General features: G+C 39.8%; 1 protein-coding gene across 4 annotated transcripts in view; it reads left to right on the forward strand.

Annotated features, from left to right (window-relative positions):
- CAMSAP2 (calmodulin regulated spectrin associated protein family member 2) overlaps positions 1-20,930 on the forward strand; it is a 104,212-nt gene that overhangs the window by 12,703 nt on the left and 70,579 nt on the right. For all 4 annotated transcript variants that reach the window (XM_042465156.1, XM_042465158.1, XM_042465157.1 and 1 more), the window contains exon 2: positions 11,104-11,363. In XM_042465156.1, the coding sequence (XP_042321090.1) occupies positions 11,104-11,363 (260 nt within the window). The remainder of the gene's footprint in view (positions 1-11,103; positions 11,364-20,930) is intronic.

The following is a 20,930-nucleotide window of genomic DNA, read 5'->3' on the forward strand; positions in this document are numbered from 1 at the left end:
GAGATCTAGTAATAGGCCTTGCAGCAGGGCCACATTAGAGGTTAAAGGGCAAAAGCATTTGGTACAGTGCATTCCTTGTTGACTCCATATTCATTGTAAGTTCAGATCCTTGTTCATTTAGTTCAGGGCTGGGCAGATGTAGCCCGCCAGCCTTTTTTGTCCCACGGCTCCTACTCAGCATAGCCATTGGTAAAGGACCATGGGAGCTGCAGCTAAGAAACACTGAAAGTTGCCCATCCCTCATTTAACTGGACAATTGAGACTTTAAAAAAAAAGGGGGGACATATTTTCATTGTGTGAATATGCTAAAAATTGTCATTTCATCTATTTGTCTGCTGAGTGAGTTGCATTTCTACTTATATTTAACAATTGCTTTATTATTTGAATTCCATTTGCATAATGTAATTGAACTTAGAGATCCTGCCAACGTTGCAAAGTACACTGTGATTTTAATCCAGTGTCATGTTAGTGGATGTCAACTAGTGCTGTGGAACAATCATCTTGTTCCTTCTCCATCACCTGAAATGTGCCCTATGCAAATTTGTTTCTCTAAAAGAAAGTATTTTGTTTACTCTTTTAAAAATAAACAGTTTTTTCCATTTCTGAGCTGATTCAACTCATTCCAACAATGGCTATATATGTCAGCTCATTTTCTATCTAACTTTAGTGTTTAGGGATTGCTTGGTCCCATATAGGCCTTCCCTAGAATTAAAATCAGAGGGCTTGCTCTCTATGCAGTCTTTGGAGACTTTGCTAAGTCCCTATGAGAGATGGTGCCTTTTCTGTGGCAGTGACACAAGTCTGGACTGTTCTCTTACTCTGAAGTCCTTCGGCACTTTCTTCCATTATGTCTGTCAAGATTATATTTCATGTTTTTATGGTTATGCCAAATATTGTGCTGTGGGAAAACAGGATGTTAAAACTATTGCTTATATTGCAAGCAGCATTCTACATAAAATATTGTTTCTGTGCCAGCAGCATGAGGTAGAGAGACTTCTATTACATCTTGCATTGGGAATGTTTTGTCCTCTGTAGAGCATAGGTGAATGGGAGCCCTTAGTAGTGTGTTGTTCTGAGAAAGGAATGCTACTTAAGGTTGCAGAGATGAGGCAGGGAATGGCAGAAGGTTGCCTATATGTCAGCATGGGACCCACTAAGCAAGCCAGTAGACACCATGCCTCAAGAAATAGGCAGCAAATCAGACCATCTTTGTCCTCATTGTGTAGCACAGCACATTGCAGTAACTGTAGCAGCTTCTGTGTCAGGCATGTGCTTGCTGACTCTGCTGCTGCTGCTGTTAACTGCCCTCGAGTTGACCCTAATTCATAGCAATCCTGTGGATGAAACATCTCCAAAAACCCCTGTCCTCCAATTCTCTGCTTAGGTCCTGCAAATTCAGGCTCATTACTTCCTTGATTGAATCTATCCATCTGGTCTACCTCTCTTTCTACTACCCTCCACCTTTCCTAACATTAGTGTCTTTTCTAATGAGTCATGTCTTCTCATGATGTGGCCAAAGCGCGACAACCCCAATGTGATCATTTTGGCTTCCAGGGAGATTTCAGGCTTGATCTGCTCAAGGACCCATTTGTTTGTGTTTTTGGCTGTCTGGGGGTATCCTTAACACTCTTCTTCAGCACCATATTTCAAATGAGTTGATTTTCCTTCTTATCTGCTTTTTTCTGCACTGGGTCCTATTTCAGAAGTTAAAGAGGCTATCCAGGGTGCTGAACACTATCCTCCCCCACCCCCAATATTTCATTCAGTGTCTGGAGTTAAAACCAAAATGGATTTCCACACCAGTGACATGGAAGCTTCCAGCCATCCTTGTCACACTGAAAAATCTTTACTTGTACTTCAAGCATCTTTAGGAAGGCATAGGATCAGGCCACGCTACTATAATGAAGAGTTCAGCCTCTTTGTGGCCAGTGCTTTCTGAAAATGGAACACAAATTACTTCCTGATGTTCTCTCCTTCCTCCCTACTCACTTGAGTTGATAATCTTAAAGCAACATTATACTTAGTGCAAAACAGCACACACAAATAGCCAGTTAAAACTGCACATCAGCTTTACAGTCAGGTTTCAAGATATTTTTTGGAACAGACAGGAAACCAACAGAGCATTCATTTAGTTAAAACATTACCTTTTTTGTGTGAAATTGAAGCAAGACCCTCAATTTCCTGGTTCATAAATGCAGAATAATTCTTAAAATTTTGGTAAAATGATATTTCAAAATAAAATCTACAGTGCACAATCACTGTTCCTATGAAAGCATAAATCATTCAAAAATTTAAGTATAAAATATCCATAGCATCATGAATCAAGAGTTCCTTTTTTTTGCTTACATTTCAAAGAGTGATTTGAGACTTGTCCACTGGAGCATCAGATTATTTATTTCTTAATCCCAAATCACTAACTGCCTTTCAATTCAAAAGTAATAGTGCTGATCTGTCAGAATACCAGAAAGAAATACTAAAATGATCAAAGAGCTGAAGCATCTTTCACATAATGAAAAGCTAAAGTTATTGAGACTTCAGCACACAAAAAAGTGTGCTGGAAGGAGGGCTACAGTGATCATTTCATAAACCTTTAAATTCTCTCACCTCATATAAAAGGATTTGAAGGACATCCCAATTAAATTGATAGGGTTCAGGTTCAGGAGAAACCAATGCAAGCAGTTCTCAATACAGTGTGTGAATAAGGTACCAAATGTCTACAGTTGTATTCCCTAGATTGGTTTAGATGAGTGTGCCACCCTAACTATGAGCCCTAGCATTCCAGTGTTTGGAGCTAAGAAATTTATCGTTTGAGTTGTATTTGACTTCAGAGTTGTGCCAAATCAGTGTGAGAATGAGTGTGGTATACTATTTCGAATGTTGGAGTGAAATTTGGGAGATCCAGATTCAGATACTCACTAGAGATGTGACTGTACTACACAGTTAATATTGTCACAGCACCATCCTACAGAATCCTGGGATTTGCAGTTTGTTGAGATCCTGAATTCTTTGTAAATGAGTAGTAGATCTCTCCAGCAGAGAATTCTAAATACTTCAACAAAACTATAGACCTCAAGATTCCATAGGATGGAGCAATAACAGTTAAAGTGGGATGAAGCATAATTGTGTAGCATAGATGCACCCAGAATTATTACACTCATTGGTTGACTTTGAACTACCGGTAGTCAATGTCTCCCCCACACTTACCGTATATACTCAACTATAAGTCGAGAAATGTATGCCCCAAAATGGACTCCAAAATCAAGGATTGACTTATGGAAGGGTCAATAGGTTACTACAGCTGATAAAGTTCATTTTAAAAAAGTGCCCACCTTCCTCTGTAGCCAAGTAAATAGTCCCCATTTGAGTCCCAGTGCCGGCAGCCTCTCCTCTCTCCTCTAGTGTGTGTGTGTGTGTGTGTGATCCTTCAGCCCTCCCTCGCAGCTGGAGCTAACAAGCAGCTACTGAGGGAAGGGAGAAGGATGCAGAGAGAGGGAGCATGCCCAGGCTTGGACCCTGTTTTGCAAACCATGGGTCTGGAAATGCTGGGGTTAAAGGCAAGCCTGGAGTCCTCCTTTTTCCCTCCAAGCCATGGGTCTGGAAATGCTGGGGTTAAAGGCAAAGCTGGGGTCCTCCTTTTTTTTCCATGGAAGCAATGGGTCTGGAAATGATGGGGTTAAAGGCAAGGCCGGTGTCTTTTTTTTCTGCAAGCCTTGAGTCTGGAAATGCTGATGCAAAGAGGTGTGTGTGTGTGTGTGTATGCACCCAGACTTGTTTCCCCCTGCTGATACTGTGACCCTTGAGAGAGGTTCAGAGAGAGAGATGTAGAGCGGGAAGTGGTGCTTTGTTTCCCCCTTTAGATCTTTTGTAACATGCCTTTGACTTATCCACGGGTCATATCAAAATCCATGATTTTGGCCTCAAAAACTGCCCTTGACTTATACATGAGGTCACCTTATACATGAATATATATGGTTCTTTCTTTCTTTCTTTCTTTCTTTCTTTCTTTCTTTCTTTCGTTCTCTCTTTGCCTGTCCTTCTTGTTTATTGTGAAGATAAAATGAGAAGGGGGAGAGCTGTGTATACCATCTTGAAGCCACATTTATATGGTGGCATATAAATTTACCAGATAACATCCAACAAGTCAAGAGAAGCTTGGAGCTGACGAAAGCATGTTTGAGAGAACTTGAAAAGACTCATAATCACTGTGAAAGGTATCTTTGGTTTACTTCAAGATACAGAAAACTTTGAAGATCTTTATGTGGTGTTATGAGGGTACCTCAGACACCTCAGATGTGCTTCATTTCTGCAGAAATAATATTTCATCCCATTCAGGACTATACTTGGGAGGAAGAGAGAGACTGAACTTCATCTGAGGTGCTTGGGACTGAAGTGTGTAGAAGCGCAGTGCAGCTCCTGCAGTAATCCCATTCCTGTGTGCTCTATTTAGTATTGAAAAGTACTGAAATCTATTGTTTGAGCTGTAGTGGAAACATTTTTATTTTATGTGTTCGTACGCAAACTAATACTTTTATTGGCAGTAGATCAGGGACATTAAATTTGGACAAGATAATTTTCCATATTTCCATATTCCCTTGTTACTTTTTAAGATTGTAAGTAAACTTCATTTTCATCTCCTAATGCAAATGGTTAGGCAACAGTAACATTCTTTCACTTTTAGCATTTGTGTTTTATGTTAGTACATTTTCTTTTTATTACTTCTATTGCATTAGTAAGAGTAAGCTGCTGTAGTATTCTGCTAATTGATTTTTTTGGAGAGGGTTAATAGTGATTTTAGCTCATTAATACCCCTTGCCAGCCAAATCCTTGAATTGTAGCAACTTAATCTACCAAAATGGGATTACTTTTAGAATATCTTCTGCAAAAGAGAAAATTTAAATCCAGATGGAGTTTCCTGTTTCTAAACCTGTCTGTATAAACAAGGGCATGTGTTTAACTCTCATATTTTCTTTAAACTGCTTGGATTCAGCAGACACTGAAGAAAGTAGTCTGCAATGTAAAACGGCTATTCATTTCTCAAGAAAGACGTAACATTGGATGGTAGAGTCACAAGTTTATTTAGAAAACCTAGGAAGTATAGAGAAGGTATGGCCAAACTTTAGTCTCAGGGCTACATTACTATATAATTATTAGTAATATTAGTATTATTATTAATTTGTATCTCACCTGTCTCCTAAAATTGGGAGAATACGGTCCCTTACATTTTGCTCCTTGCAAGACTATCTTTTGGCCCTCAACTCCTCTACATGCTCTGAACTGTCCTTTTCTGGCAACAACAACAACAACAACAACAATTTGTATTCCGCTTTATCACAAAGGAATCAATGTGGATTCCAACAGTATAAATAAAACATCAAACAATTAAAAATTACAATTAAAAAACCCAAAACCTGTTCCCTCCCCCCATCATAAAAATAGTGATCAACCCCTTAAAAAAAGATTAAACATCAAAAATGTTTGAATAAATTTCCTAAAAGCCTTCAGGAGCAGCAGTTTATCTTCTAATAGGCTGCTGGGGAGGGGAGCACAGTTTAACATTAAAAACTACCCAGTTTCCCAAAAAGGAAGTTCTTGTTTTTTCACCCATCCCAATGTTATGTTGGCTTTATATTTAGGATCCCTTTCAGACTAAAACGGGATTTCCTCCAAAAATTTCCCTATCTTTTGCTCCATCCATTTTGCCCTCAGTCCTGACCAGTTTGTCAGTACCTGCTGAGAAATAGCATCCCACAACATAGTGCTGCCATGACAATGCTTCACTATAGTGATGGTATTCTTAGGGCAATGAGTGCTCTTTGCTTTGTGCCATGCATTGAATTCTGTGACAAGGCCAAAAAGTTCCATCATGGTCCCTTCGGACCACAGAATATTTTCCTACATGTTTGCTAAGTCTCCTGCCTTCTTTTTACATCTTGATGTGGGTTGTTTTCTGCAGTGGCTGTTTGCTCACTACTTTTCCCTAAAGCCAAGGATGGTGGAGCGTCTGGGTTCGAATCATCCCATGGATCTATGCAGCTCCTTCAGAGTTATCATTGGCCTCTTGGTTGCTTTTCTGATGTTTGCCCTCCGAAGATTCCCCTTGTCAGCCAAATCAATGAACAAGATAAAGTTCATAGCTTGGGATGCTGTTTTATAACTCAGCCCTGATTGGTGCTTCTTCACAGATTTGTCTTTAGCTTGTTTTGATAGCTGTTTGATCTTCATTATGCTGTTTATTCTTGATATACTCTCCTAACAAACTTTGTGGCCCTTGAGAAATAAACACATTTCTGTTCTGGAGCCATGTTGGTATAAAGATAGGATATAAATTTATTTAACTAATATATTTAATCTGAGATTATATGGTGCTGGAATTACTGTACATACAAGTGGATTCCCTTCATCAATCAGTGCATTGTTATGCACTATGACCAGCACTATTTAAAAAAGCATACAAGAACATTAACTAAAATAAAGAAGAAAAGTAATAAAATAGATTACATGCCAGGGTGGGGGGAATAGTACATGCAGCTGTACAGAATTTAATGACATTAAAAGTAATTGAAGCATTTTTCATCAATTCATCATTTTCATCTACTTCTGTGACGTCTGGAGACAGTGGTATGCACTAAACATTATTCAGGCATGTCACAGCCAGGGGATGAATGTGTTTGCAAATCACAAGTATCCATTTCATTCAGTTTATTTACCTTTTATGCCATAATAAAAATATGTTGCGCCTTCACAGTGTTGAGTATCTGGTGTACATCTAGTGGTAATAATTCTAAGTAAATCCATTTTAATAAATAAATCTATTGGGTAGCAATAAAAAGTCAAAATAAGGTGAATACTTCTGCAAAACAGTGTAGGTCAAGGGATCTGTATTTTTGCAAAACTTTTTAAAAACAAGTATACCTTCTTGAAACAGAAGAAAACAAAATGCCCTGACATACCCTAAGCTGTATTCTGATGCATTTTAGGGGAGTGAAGTGACCCCCCTCCAAATGAAGTTATATGTTACGAAAGAAATGTATGCAAACCTTCATAATTTATCTCAGAACATTGTTCATTGCAATGTGACTTTTTTTTAACCTCCTTTACTTAAAACTAGCAAGAATGAAATAAAGTCCACTAATGGTAAAAAAAACAAAACAACAACCCAGATCTCTTGTTCTTGTTTTGTCTTAGCTTCTCTTTTGCTTTCAGGGAAAAAATCTTATGTATAGAGTCAGATCTGGTATACTGCATAAAGAAGGGTTGGAGAAAATCTGACATTTCAGAGGTAGTTGGACCCCCACCTCCCAGCCAACATGGTGTGAATGGTGGGAGTTACAATCTAAGAACATCTGGCACACCATAACTTCCCCACCCCTGGTATAATGAAATGGCCTAAAGCTGTGTTCTGTATTTTCAAAGATCGTGATTGACATAGTAAAATTTGTACTGCATATTGATTTTTCTTCAGTGTCTTTATAGATGGAGACCAGCTTTGGGCAAATCATGGCCATTCTTCTTTTACTCTCAGCTTGTGCCCATCTGTTTATGTAAAGAGGCAACCAAGCGGAAAATAAGATTTTGTGTAACCACCTATTTTAAATGCAGTCACACAGGGCTTTCCACCCCCACAAACACGCCATAAATCAAATGCAGGAACATATTTTTGTATCTTTAAATAAAAGCAGAGCTAGAATTTTTTAGAACCTGTGTACAAAGCAGGCACAGCAAGATTGCAAAGGCAGTTCTATTTTCTATATTTTCTATATATAACCTGCTTTTAAGTTTATCTCCGGATTTCAAAGTGAGCCTGACTTTATAATTAGGGAAACAGAACTTTCTCTTGCCTCCCCATCACCTTGGTCATTGAACTTGGATTCCAGTAATGAACAAAACCTTGATGTAGACCTTAGCTGCTCGCCTATCTAACTGCTTTCCTGTTTTCTCTTCCTTAGCTCAGTTGTCAGCATCTACAGAATGAAAGCTGTATAACAGCTATGGTGCAGGCACTGCATTTGATGCAGACACTTATATTTTCAGTACTTACACAGTTTTCAAAATGAACTTGTTGAATAAATTTCTTCATCCAACTTTCTCGTAACAGAGTGGTTTTCAATATTCCACTTGCCAGATATTTTGGACTTCATCTCCCAGGTTCCCTGATCATTAGACATGATGGCTTCTGGGAGTTGGAGTCTAAAACATCTGGAGGACCCAACGTCTGAGAACAGCTGTTCTTAAAAAAAGTTTTATTAATGGCAAAATAAACTTGTCTTTCAAATACCTTTGACTTATTTCCTGCAGCAGCCATTCAGTCTATGCAAACACTCCAAGAATTTCTCTGCATTCTTTGGTATTATTGTCCCCATCAACTGCATGTACAAGTAATTTACAATAACATTTTCCCTTACGTGATCACTAACTCACCTAACAATGCTGTACTCAAGTGCATCATCATTCAACATGCTACCTTTGGGGTGTGTTTGTTTACCTTCCATCAGCCAGCATGGGATGCAAAACTGTTGGCAGAAAAACAAATCATATTTGGAGTAGAGAGCAATAGGTTTTACATTACATTGTATTTCTTTCCTTTAGTGGATATGTCAAAATCTCATGTAAAATGTGTTTTTGCAACTATCAAGTTTTATGGCCTATAGGTTTGGGCAGATTTCCCTACATTTTTAAAAACTTGCATGATGCTTAGCAGTTTGCTTATCACATACTCCATAATCTTTTTATATATTCCTTTAAGTATTGACACATTAAGTCAGGTATACATCACCTTCTACCCTCCTGCAGTTTTGGACTACAAAAATGTACATTCTTTGACAATTGGCCATGTAGCTGGAGCTAATGAGTATAGCCCAACACATCTGGACAACATCAGGTTGCCTACCACTGTATTGGATAATAGAAGAAAATACTTTTGTTAGTCTCTTCTGTTGCTAAGGTTTCACTGGCACTTGTGGTCAAATGCTCTTTTCTCGGCTAATGTCAATTTCTCAGTACTGTCATGTACTGGGCCTGCTCTTGTAGGAATGCACCTTGGACATCCCATACCAGAGCCCAATGTCCATGGCATTTGGGGAATTTCTGTAGAAGAGGGGACTTTGCCAAGCTCTGATAGGATACCAGGAACTGACTCTCTGTCTTGTCAGAAGACTTATATATGAGGTCGACTTATACTCGAGAATATACAGTAAGCAACTCTGTAAGTCAGGAGTAGGCATCATGGTGGAAAAATTAGAATTCATGCTTATGGAAGCCACCTGGAGCACAAAGTCTCTTTAGAACTGTGCCTTGGGGAAGTGGGCTTCTGGACACTTCTGAATCTGTTTTGGAGGATTGGTGTAGCCTGCAGTAAGTCTTAGAGTCCAAATATTAACCCCTTGCTCTATATATTGACAAGGTAGCCCTGCCGATGACAACAAGATTTTAACTTGTACGATACCTGTTTACAATGGAAGTCTTCTATCAGTTTATTCCAAAACCCATTGTTAACTATAGTGGAGTCACTCATAAATGGGAAGCCTAATCCCATCTTGGCATTTCCAGAAGGTACAATAATGGTGTTATGAATAATAAACAGACGCAGTTAGGAATATTTTTACCTTTTATAATTGTGCTTTGTAAGGCAAATGCATTAAAAACCAAAAGTTGCCACTATAATAAAAATGATAGGATTCTGTTAGAACTAGTGTCTGAAAAGTCAAAGGATATTTCTCATAAGTCACGCAATACTTTACAGTTCCTTTGTTAGTTCTGAACATCTGCCTGATATGAAACAAAAAAACATGTTTCATATTTTTAACCACCACCACCACCACCAAAAAAGAACCCCAAAACCAATTGACAGTCTTTTGCAGCTACTTTGAAGATCAGGGAAGAGGCAATGGAACAGGATATTGTCTGTCATTAACTCATTTTTGTCCTATGCAATTTCCTTCATGTAATAGCAGGTTTGAGGGCTATTTTGCTGGGGAAAAGGTATGCTGAGAAAGGTTTCAACATTCCCAGCACTACTTCCTTGATCTTAAAAGCCAGCCCCTGGGGGAAGTCCTGGATATGGATCTGTGTTGTTATTATTATTATTAATTATTATTATTAACCTTTATTTATAAAGCGCTGTAAATTTACACAGTGTTCATCATTTGTTGTTTGGACTCCAAGATAATTTGGGTTAGGCTGCTCTATCTCCCAACAGTAATCAACTGAAATTACCAAATCATAAGACTTAACAAATCAGTATGATGCCAAACATTTGTGCTGCCCTCTGGCTTTCCTTACTTATGGCAAATCTGTGTCTAGAGCTATACCCTATACCTGTATAAAAAAAATTTATCATTTTCAGGAATACTAAATCCTTTCTCTTTTGACAAATTTCCTATTTGTGAGATTTTTTAAAAAACTGGAATGCCAATGTTAAAATCATCCAAGTCACAGCTGCAGTCTGAAACTGCATAGCCCAGACACACGTTTACCATCTGAGTTAGAACTAGGCTTCAATCAGGATTGAATTTCTCACCTTTGAAGGGCAGTGACGATGTGCTTCACTATAACTTGCTTTAAAAAATAAATAAATCCCCAACCACATTATGGAAGCATTCTTCAACCTGGGGCCCTCCAGATGTGGCAGATTACAAGGGGTATTACATGGTAAACTCGTTATAAAGTGAAGCTAATTTACATGAGGACCACATTTACTGGTGACTACATTTGCATGCTGATCCCAAACTACTAAAAAGCAGTTCTGAGTCTGTGTGCAAAATATTTGATTTGTCACTAGCCCAATTTAAAATATTCCATTTGCTGCAAATTATAGGCTACTACACAAATAAAAATCAAAGGAAGCATTGTCGTCCCTCTCAGTACAAAGTTAGTCCTTGTCAAGTTTTGCAAGATGAGAAGTGAAAGCTACTCTTCTCAGCTGAATGTTCCCCTTCATTAAAATTATAGAGTCTAGAAAACTGCACTTCTCCATCGTGATAGTTGTAGTACAGTACTGTTCTTGTGTGTTATGATGCCTTTTAAACATTGTCTAAGTACTTTTCCTAGCAATTAGACTGTTTTTAAAAAACAAAATTCAAGGTGTTTGTCTTTTTCACTTTGTAGAAAATGTACCCGAGGAGCTTCGAGAACCATTTTATACAGATCAATATGACCAGGAACATATTAAACCTCCTGTTGTTAATTTGCTGCTATCTGCTGAACTCTACTGTCGTGCTGGGAGTCTTATTCTGAAGAGTGATGCTGCTAAACCACTTCTTGGCCACGATGCTGTTATCCAGGCCCTGGCACAAAAAGGCCTCTATGTCACTGACCAAGAGAAACTGGTAACGGAGAGAGACTTGCACAACAAACCAATTCAGATGGTGAGTGTTGGCATTAGATCTTGTTTTCTGAAATGAGATACATTATTCTGAGCAATGTTAGCACCATTTCTAAGCTTGAGTTTAAAGTTTATGCTCATGTGCACCTTAAAAATTAGCCCTGTTGAGAAGCATCAAAGTCCCTTGACTTGTCTGTAGTTAAAACAAATTACACGATTCCTGTAACATTGGGTTTTTACTGAGGTAGGAAATTGCAGGAGTTGGAAACATTTTATTCCAGAGCTCCTACTCTCCAAAACAATTTGCCTGCTATTACCATTTTTCCCTGAGATGTGCAGCCACAGAAGAATCTAGGGAGCAGTTCTGTTTCTACAGTCATAACTATAACAGGCATGCCTGGTTTAAAACCCAGAATGAACTTGGTGTGCATTGCCAGGATTCTTTGCAGTGCACAGCAATTCTGTTGCTCATCATGGCAGATGCCCAATGTTGGCAGATGAATAACTGAGGAAAAGGTTCCCTGAGGGTGGGAAGTTCTGAAAAAACAACTGGCTTATGTTGTGTTTCTTCATCTTATTATTATTATTATTACCCTGTGGCAATGACATGGATTTTGTACTTTTAAAGAGAAGGATAAAAAAATATGAATAATACAAATGTGTATTTCTTTTTATTTTTTTATTTCTTTGAGATTTTTTCTAATGATTGCAAAGAACTACAAAAAAAGAATAGGTGTGCATGTATGCAGTCAGAAGCCACTACAAAGAGTTGTTAATTATGCAGGAATATAAAATAAAGACAGCTTTGCAGACAGTAAAGTGACAGTTCATATATTTAACTTCTAAGAGTATTCTTCAGGAAGACTAGTTGGGACACAGGTGGTCTGGGAGAAGGAGGAATGGTACAAATATTAGAATAGAAAGAATGCAATTTTCTCTGCTTTTGTTTCTCTACCATTCTTTTTATTTAAATACTTATTTCTCTGTACTTCAATTTCTTTCTCTGCTTTTCCATGTACTGTTTGTCTGGGGACATTTGTTTTAAGTTCCCTGGCAGTATGAATGAATACCTACCTGATTCTGTAACTCATGGTCACCAACATGCTGCCACATGATTTAGCTACTATAAGATTGAGTCTCCTTACCTGAGTTCTTGGGACCAGAAGTGCTTGGATTTCAGATTTTTTTCCTCCAGATTTTGGATATTTCCATATACAGTGGGGCCTTGTTATCCATGGAGGATCTATTCGGACACTCTCCACATGGATAACAAACCTGTGGGGACTCAAGTCCTGACCACGTGATGGTGATGCATGTGGCCGCACCGCTATTAGGGACAAACGGGACATCAGTGAAGGAGGCGGAGGTGGAGGAGGCCCCTGCTGCCCATTGGCAGTGAGAGCAGTGACGTGGGCTTTGGGTGCCAGGATGGCACTGACTCAGCCAGACAGGCCCAAAGGAAGGGCGGGGGAGAAGAAGGATGCAGAGGGCCATGGGATTCCCCCCAGAGAAGCAGCTGGACCCACCCGAGAGGACCCCACACCTGGCCTCAGAGGAAGATTAGGAGGAGATGAGCATCCAGGCTGAGCTCAGCCCCCAAGGGCTCTGTGGTGGCTTGGAGCCTGAGGCCAGCGCCAGGGTCCCTCTTCACTCCCTCTGAGCCTTCTGGTTCAACAGGTGAGTGCAGCTGGCTGATTCGGTGGTGGACTTCTTCCCCCGCTGCCCTCAGCCTGCTATTCATGTGAAGTCTCATTTTCCCTAATGGTGATACAGCTGCATGTATGCACTGCCACTGGGGGCAATGGGGGCTGTCTGTAATGGTGGCTTGTCCACATGCACGCACCACTGTTGGGGACAACGAGCAGCTTTCCATGTGCGGATACCAAGGTCCCACTGTACATAATGAGATACCTTGAAGATGGGATCCAAGTCTAAACATAAAATTCATTTATGTTTTGTATACACATTATACACATAGCCTTTAAGTAATTTTATACATAATATTTTTTGGATTTTGTGCTTGAAACAAAATAATTTATCACACAGGCCCATGGAATGGGCCTGGCGTGTTCAAAAGAGGGCAGGATGGGAACGGAAGGTGGCGTAGGACAAAATTTACCGTACAGGAGAATGCCACCAGCACCAGAAGTTCCCATTCCGTTCTGGATGCAATTTTCAGGAACTGTTTAGAAGTGTTCCTGAAAATCACCTCCTGGGGGACGCATCCAGAACGGAATGGGAACTTCCGGCGGTGACAGCGGCATTCTCCTGTGTGGTAAACTGCATCCTATACTTCCTTTTCCATCCCATCCCCTTTTGTAACGCGCCAGGTCTGTTCCAGGGCCTATGCAATAAACCTAAAGGTTTTTGTATATAGAATCATCAGAAAGCAAAGGTGTCGCTATATCAGCAGCCCATGTGGACAACTTTAGCTTTTGGAGTGTTCTAGATTTTGGAATTCCGGACAAAGGAAACTCAACCCGTATTCGCCCATTCCCTGCTGCCTTATATGGGCAGGCTATACTGAAAATAGCATTGGTCTTACTTGGTTAATGTGTGAAGTGATACAACTGGACATATTTATGAAATCTGAAAATATAAAACCCTTAATTTTATACAAGCAAAGTTGTGAATTAACCCTATACTAGACAGAGAGCTACAGACTGCTTCACTCTGTGGTAACCAAGCATGTATAGCTTAGTTTTTGCCATCTGAGAAGGAGGGGAAAAGGAAATAGAAACCACAAATTTTATAATAAAACAATATGAATTTTATTATCTTGACATCGTAGTTAAAAAGTTTGGCTAGCTGCATAATTGGATATAAAATGTAACGCAATGTTGAACTCCACAGTGATCATCATGATCAAAAAATATCCCCCTCTACATGCAAGCACCATATATGTTCAATGTATTTAAAGAAATAATCATTCTCTATTTGTGTAGAGCAAGGTGAAAATCATGACACCCATAGGCTGCTTTGGGACCTCATCAATCACCTGCAAGGTGTCTGCTATAGAGCATCAAAAACTGAACTTAAAAAGTCATTTCTTGTCTGAAAAAAAATGTTAAAAAGCATTTGTGAGAGTGTAAAATGATGTTTTGGAGACCTCCCCACCCTGAAGCAGGCTGCAGCCCCATCCCAGAATGGCCTGATATATGACTGGAAGTGTCACACTGACACACTGTCACTTCTGATTAGCCAGAATGCACTGCAGGCCTCAAAAGCTCCAGATAAGCCAAAAACGGGTGGTGCAGCCCTCCAGGCTCTGAGGTTTGTCCACCCCTGATGCAGACTGTCTTATATATAGATCTCCATACTTTGCCATTCTTGCCATTTGGAGTAATTAGAGCCTTCTCTCAAGAAGAATTTCACTTATTCCAAAAGAATATATATTTCACTGGAACCCCCCCCCCCCCCCCCCCCCCCCGGCAATCTTTCCTAACATATCCCAATTTTCCACTGGAAAAGCAATACAGCAGAGTCTTGATTATCTGACATAAACAGGCGGGCTGATAGTCGGATAGCTGAAAATGTTGGATAATCTGGATGGTCCAAGAAAAACCTTAAAATCACTATGAATTGCGAACCTGGAGGTACTCGTCCTGCTCGCCACTACCGCACTTGGGGCTGTGTTTTGGGGCGAGGCTTCATTCGCCCTTCTCTCCTTGCCCGTCGCGGCGCCATGTGTGGGGGCACGTCTGGGGGCACAGAAATGCCTATAGCCATGCCCCCAAGCAGCCGTGACATCGGATCATCCTGAACGTCGGATGACCGAAGGACGGATAATCGAGACTCTACTGCAAGACTTTTTTTCTGATTTTTTTCCCCTGGGCTTTCTCATCTGTAGTCCTAAATTGTACTCTTATGGTTTCATCCAAGTAGCTGCTGATCGAGTTATCTTCTTAGTTGAAACATATGTTTACTAATCCTGTGACCTGGGTTTTTAGCTTTATGAACAACAGTGGCTCTCTTCAGTATGATAAACAGCACTGTACACAGATGTCTCGAACTAAACATTATTTATGAAAACCTCCTGGAATTTCATCTGACATTAAGAACTCACACAGAATAACTTAACCTAATAGGTCCCAGATTGTCCTGGTCTCTGAGGGAGATGATGCAGACTCCAACTAGCTTCTGCAGCCAAACATAAAGCATTCCCTTCTGTTTCTCCTACAAGGACCTGTAGCTTTGAGGCTTTCTGGGATTGTATCTTGAAAGAGGCAGCAAATAACAAATTCAGTATGGGACATACAAGGAACATATAACCTGTAATGTCTACCCATTTGTTGTACACATTTCAGATTCCATGGTGAGCATGCTTTATTTACTATGTACAGTACTTTACTGACATTCTGCTCTGTCGCATGGGATTTCCTAACAGATTGGAGGAAAATCAACATGGGTTGCAAGTTTCATCCTTTGGTGTGTTTGAGGCAAAACAGGGAGTGCTGAATACCTGTATTGTGGGAATTGCCTGAGGCCTGTCTCATAACTAATTTCCCACAAGTGAGAGTAGACTTTTTAAATAACAAGCCAAAGAGATCCTTGCAGACCAAAAAAAAAAAAAAAAAAAAAAAAAAGACGTTCTGGGGTGGAGAAAAGAATGCATAAATAAGGTGTGCATCGAGTTTTGATAGTGCAATGTGGATTGCTGACCTTTTACTTTTACAGTACTGTCATATTAACAATGTTTGCAGAATTGTTTCAAAAACTTTGCATTTGGGAATTATAGCCTGTGAGTTTCACTTAAGAACCTTGTTGAGACAGCAGGATACAAGTTGCTGTCAGGCCTATGTGTATGTATGTTCTCTCTTTCACAAAATTGACATTTCAGTTTCTGTTCCCAGTATAAGTTATGCACATTAATGCTGTTCAAATGAAACTTGTCAGTACCTTTTTTTTAAAAGTAAGAATTGGCAGAAGTCTAGTAAAAGGGTTAAGGAACAGACGCCTTTCCAGCGGGGTTTAGGTAGGAGTGGGAATACTTAATACACTTCGGAATAGCAACAGAGAAGCACTTCCTCCTAATATGGGAACTGTTGCTGAAGTTAACTTAAGAGGTATGACACTATAGTGTAAATATTTTGATTGTTGGCACATACACCTGTAAAGCAGTGTGCATGGGAACTATATTAAATGCTCCAGGGCTACTATCTTTCCCAGCCATGGCTTATTTTTTAATTGCTACTCTTTAAAAAATAGTGCTAATCTGGATCTGGATTACTGGTGCACACAAATTTGACTGGTGCTCTCTCATTCTCTTTGGGTTGTGTGGGGAATGTGTGGCCTGCCCCAGATGTTGTTCTGCTGCAACTCCCTCAACCCTAGCTAGCATAGATGGGGAAGGGAGAAATTGCATTCTACTAACATTGAGAGAGTTAGTGGCACTGGTGTATGTGTCATACACCACACTCTTGTATGTGGCATGGATTATGCGGTCACCTTTCCTAGTTTGTTGCTCTCTACAAGTATTGGACTATATCTCTCATAATCACCCTGCCAGCTATGCTGTTTGGGAGGCTAGAAGGATGTGTGGTACAACACAACTGGAGGTTTCCAGAGTGAGGAAGACTGGGTTAAGTGTCCTCTTTGAATCTTAAAATGCTTTACTTTTGAAAGAGAACCAACAGTGTAGGTTTCCTCACTTCCTCTGAGTGGACCATAGAAATTATAAGGGTACTTTGGATACTGCTGTCTATGTCTCTTTGAAATGTCTGCACAAACTTCATATGCCACTTCAGATTCTATTATTCAATCATATGACTGGCTCAGGTGATCTGCTCAATATGGCGTCCATACAAGCAGTTCCTACGTAGCAAGTCATCTGTTTCAGCTGCTAGTGAACCATTGTATCCATACCACTTGTATCTTCTCATCCATTTGCAGAATCTTAAAAGGAAGATTGCATGACTGCTATTGTTCAGTTAGTTGTCCTTTTACTGGATGTTTTTGTGTTATAGGCTAGGTGAACATATTGATTTGCCCAGTCCAGTGGGTTTTGTGAGGGAACAGAGATCTTGATGGGTAATCCATCTGACAATTAAAAAACAACCCATATCCATCATCTGATACCCATCATAGTATTCAGACTTCTTTCCCTCCCCTTCTTATTTTCCTGTAGTAGGAATGTGTTGAAATTAGGTTGGGGACTGTTAGCCATTTTTCACATTCACTGAATGCACACTGTTTCCTGGAGTCGCTGCTGGACTAAGCAGCTCTGATCCATCAAAGCAAATACATTCTTTAGTGCAAGTACGTTTACTTGTTTTACATAGATGAATTGTGGCTCGACTATTAAGAGATCCTGGACATAAACCTGTTGAGGCACTGTGCTAGCAACACTGTCTGTCACACAGTTGGCTGGGCATGTGTAACAAGGTCTCTGCTATGTCCTTGTGTAAGTAGTTCCACACCAGTGCAGCAGTCCTCAGGACTCCCTGAGTGGGACCACTGTCCCAGTGCTATGACAGCCCTTAGCCTCCATGCTGCTCCAACTTTGACCAAGCCAGTCAACTCTGTTCTCTGCACAGGCCTGTGAAGTTTTGCTGTACCCTGTGTGTGTACCTTGTTTTGGAAAGGGAGGAACTATTTTAAAAACACATACACATATACAAGATTGATAAGCTTTCCATATAGTCAGTCTGTGTGTATAACATCACCAGACCTGATTATTGATTCTCTGGGAATGCCTCTGGAGTCTGGACTTGGCTCCTAAATAACTAGCTTAGCCATTTTCTGTTAATGTGCTCCTCTCTTGTACTGTCAGAAGAAATATCTTTTTCTTACCAGGTATATAGTTAAAGTGGTGCTTATGATTCACCAATATTCCAATTTCATATTCTTTTATCAAAAAAGGGTATCCTCTTAAACCAAAAGGTAGCACAGATCCTTTCCCCAGGCTCTCTTTCAGTGTATACTCGGCCCTTTGTATCCACTGATTGAAGTATTCATGGCTTGAAAATATTTTTAAAATATTCAAATTCCAAAAAGCAAACCATAGGATGCCATTTTACTGTGTCGTTGTATTTCATGAAACTTGAACATCCACAAATTTTGGTATCCATGAGGGTCCTGGAACCAAAACCCAGTGGATACCAAGGGATGACTATATTTTAACTGGCTCTGTTTCTAGATCACTTCAAGTCCCATCCGATATACAAAAGTTTAAATTTATGGAGCACTCTTTGGCAACAAAAACAGTGATTAATTTCTTTAAAGGATTAAGATGTGGCCTTTCTTTTTTAAAAAATAAATTGTCCACAATTGAGTTCATTATTAGGTTTATGTGATCTTGTATTTGTATTGTATACATGGATTTCATCTAATAAAGAATTGCCATTATTGAGAAATGTGCAACAAAGGTGGTAAAATGCCATGCCAAAATGTGCCTTGTAACATTCAGGTGTTAATTTGCTTTTAAATAAGCTTTCTTATTTTTAGTAAAAATGAAGATGGAGTTCTATTTGTAATATTCCTTGAAATACAGGATTTTGTAAAAGGTGGAAAGCAAGGATTGCTGAGGACTATACCTTAGTCCAGGACTATAACTTAGTAAATAAATGTGATCTATAAAATCAGAAAGCAATGGATAAAACGGGTAATTGTCTATCTTTCTTCTGTGCATTCTGTTTGGATATTGAGAGACAGTGTTAACCATGTTGTCTGTTCACATGCAATACTCATTCAGTTCAGTGGGCTCAGTTTCTTGTAAGAGTGCAATCCTAAATGGTCAGGGTTGCAAAGAGCTGGCTGAGCTGACAAATGTCCAGGTAAAACTTAACTAAATCCAAATATCTCTTCTTCTAAATGTACTGATACTAGCCTTGCTTTGGCCTAACCTTGTGCCAGCATTGTGGCTATCTCCCTAATTTGGGAAGGTTTGGTGGAAGATATGTGGAATAACGTTGAATATTCCCTCGCTCTACCTCTTCACCACAGTTTAGACTTTGCTGGTTGAGATTGGCTGGCAGAGCAGATGTTATGCTGGCCTGTAAGTACTTCAAATGGCAGAAAGCCAGTTCAGCTGACACAAGAGGCTTCTTCCTTTTCCTAACTTCATACAGCTGGCACATCCTTAAGTTAGGACTGCACTGTAAATTAGGCCCCATACAGACAGGCCAAAATAAAGCTGCTTCAGGTCACTTTGGAGGTATGCTGTTTAAATTATGCATGCGTCCTAAGAGGCCAGAAGCCATGCCAAAGCCATGCCACAGTCCTAAGGACTGGAGCACAGCTTTGGTGCAGCTTCTGGACTCTTAGGACGCATGCATCATTTAAACAGCATACCTCCAAAGTGACCTGAAGCAGCTTTATTTTGGCCTGTCTGTATGGGGCCATAGTATAGTATTTCAGCTTAAGGTTCAGGACCTAACACTGCTTTGAAATTTATGCAGTGATCCTGATCCATTTGTGTCACCTACTAACCTACTTAATAAGGCTTTTGCAAAGAAAAAATAAGGGTATTATAAACTGACATGGACCCCTTGGGAAGAGGTAATTTGCAAGGATTTTCCCCCTAAAAGAAAGCAGTTACACCTCTTGCTAGTTAGCTCCCAAATCCTGAGAGAACTACATACTTGGCTCTTTAAATGTGTACTGCTCCTCATGCTAGTTTTTAAGCATGAGAGAAGGTCATTTTAAAATGCTGAAACATAGGAAATAGCATTATTAATATGGTGCTGCTCTGAACTGAGTCACACCCAATCCCAATGTCACCATACAGTATCCTCAGACTGGTACAGTATTAGGCTCATTGTCAGTGCTCATTCAGGGTGCTGCTTCATTTCTTCCCCTGCCACTAAGCCACTGATCTAGTTTTGCTGTAAGGTATTTATTTTCCACAGTGTCCCAGAACATTTCATGGGAAACATAATACAGAAGTTAAAATGGCAGATACAGAGAGAAATTAAAATGGCATCTGATCAAGAAAATAGCTGTGGGGATTCACTGGCATAGGCAGGAGCCCAGTCCCAAATGCCAGGACTGGTTAGCCAACTAAACAGCATCAGCAGCTCCAGCACCCCCAAATACTTATACACAGAGAGGTCCTTCCCAGTCTTGCTGATCCAGAGGGGTGGCACAAATCTGGATATTCACATAAATGAAACCCACCTTCTGTTTACAGTGTTGTGGGGTGTTGACACTTTTTAGACTTTCTGCCTGTCATGGATAAAAGGCCTAAATAAGTTATATGCTTTTTCACTTATCCTGTTAGAGAAGCCTTAAGGCAAGGCATAAAATCTGCTAAAGCTCTTGGGTAATCCAGGTTTGAGTCTGCATTAGGAAGAATTATTATGCCATAGTGGGTGTTTCCTGCAGGTTGCACCTCTTTTCTCAGATGAACAATTAGCTTTGTTGTTACAGTGAGAAGGAAAGAAGGGGGAGCTTTGTCATAATGCAATTATCTCTTAGGACTGTCATTTTATCTGGCATTTACAAAGTTGATGTGGCATTTTTAACAGAATGTACACGTTAGATGGAAGACTTCTGTGAGAACATTATTATTCTGTCTTCTGATATTCCTTTATTCTCCCCCTAGGCCAGTTTGCAGAGTTTATTACATTGCTGGGTTCTTTTATTTGCTTTTTATGTTTAATATTATTCT

The sequence above is a fragment of the Sceloporus undulatus genome, chromosome 4, assembly GCF_019175285.1.
Source record: "Sceloporus undulatus isolate JIND9_A2432 ecotype Alabama chromosome 4, SceUnd_v1.1, whole genome shotgun sequence".
In the NCBI taxonomy this organism is placed as follows: Eukaryota; Metazoa; Chordata; class Lepidosauria; order Squamata; family Phrynosomatidae; genus Sceloporus; species Sceloporus undulatus.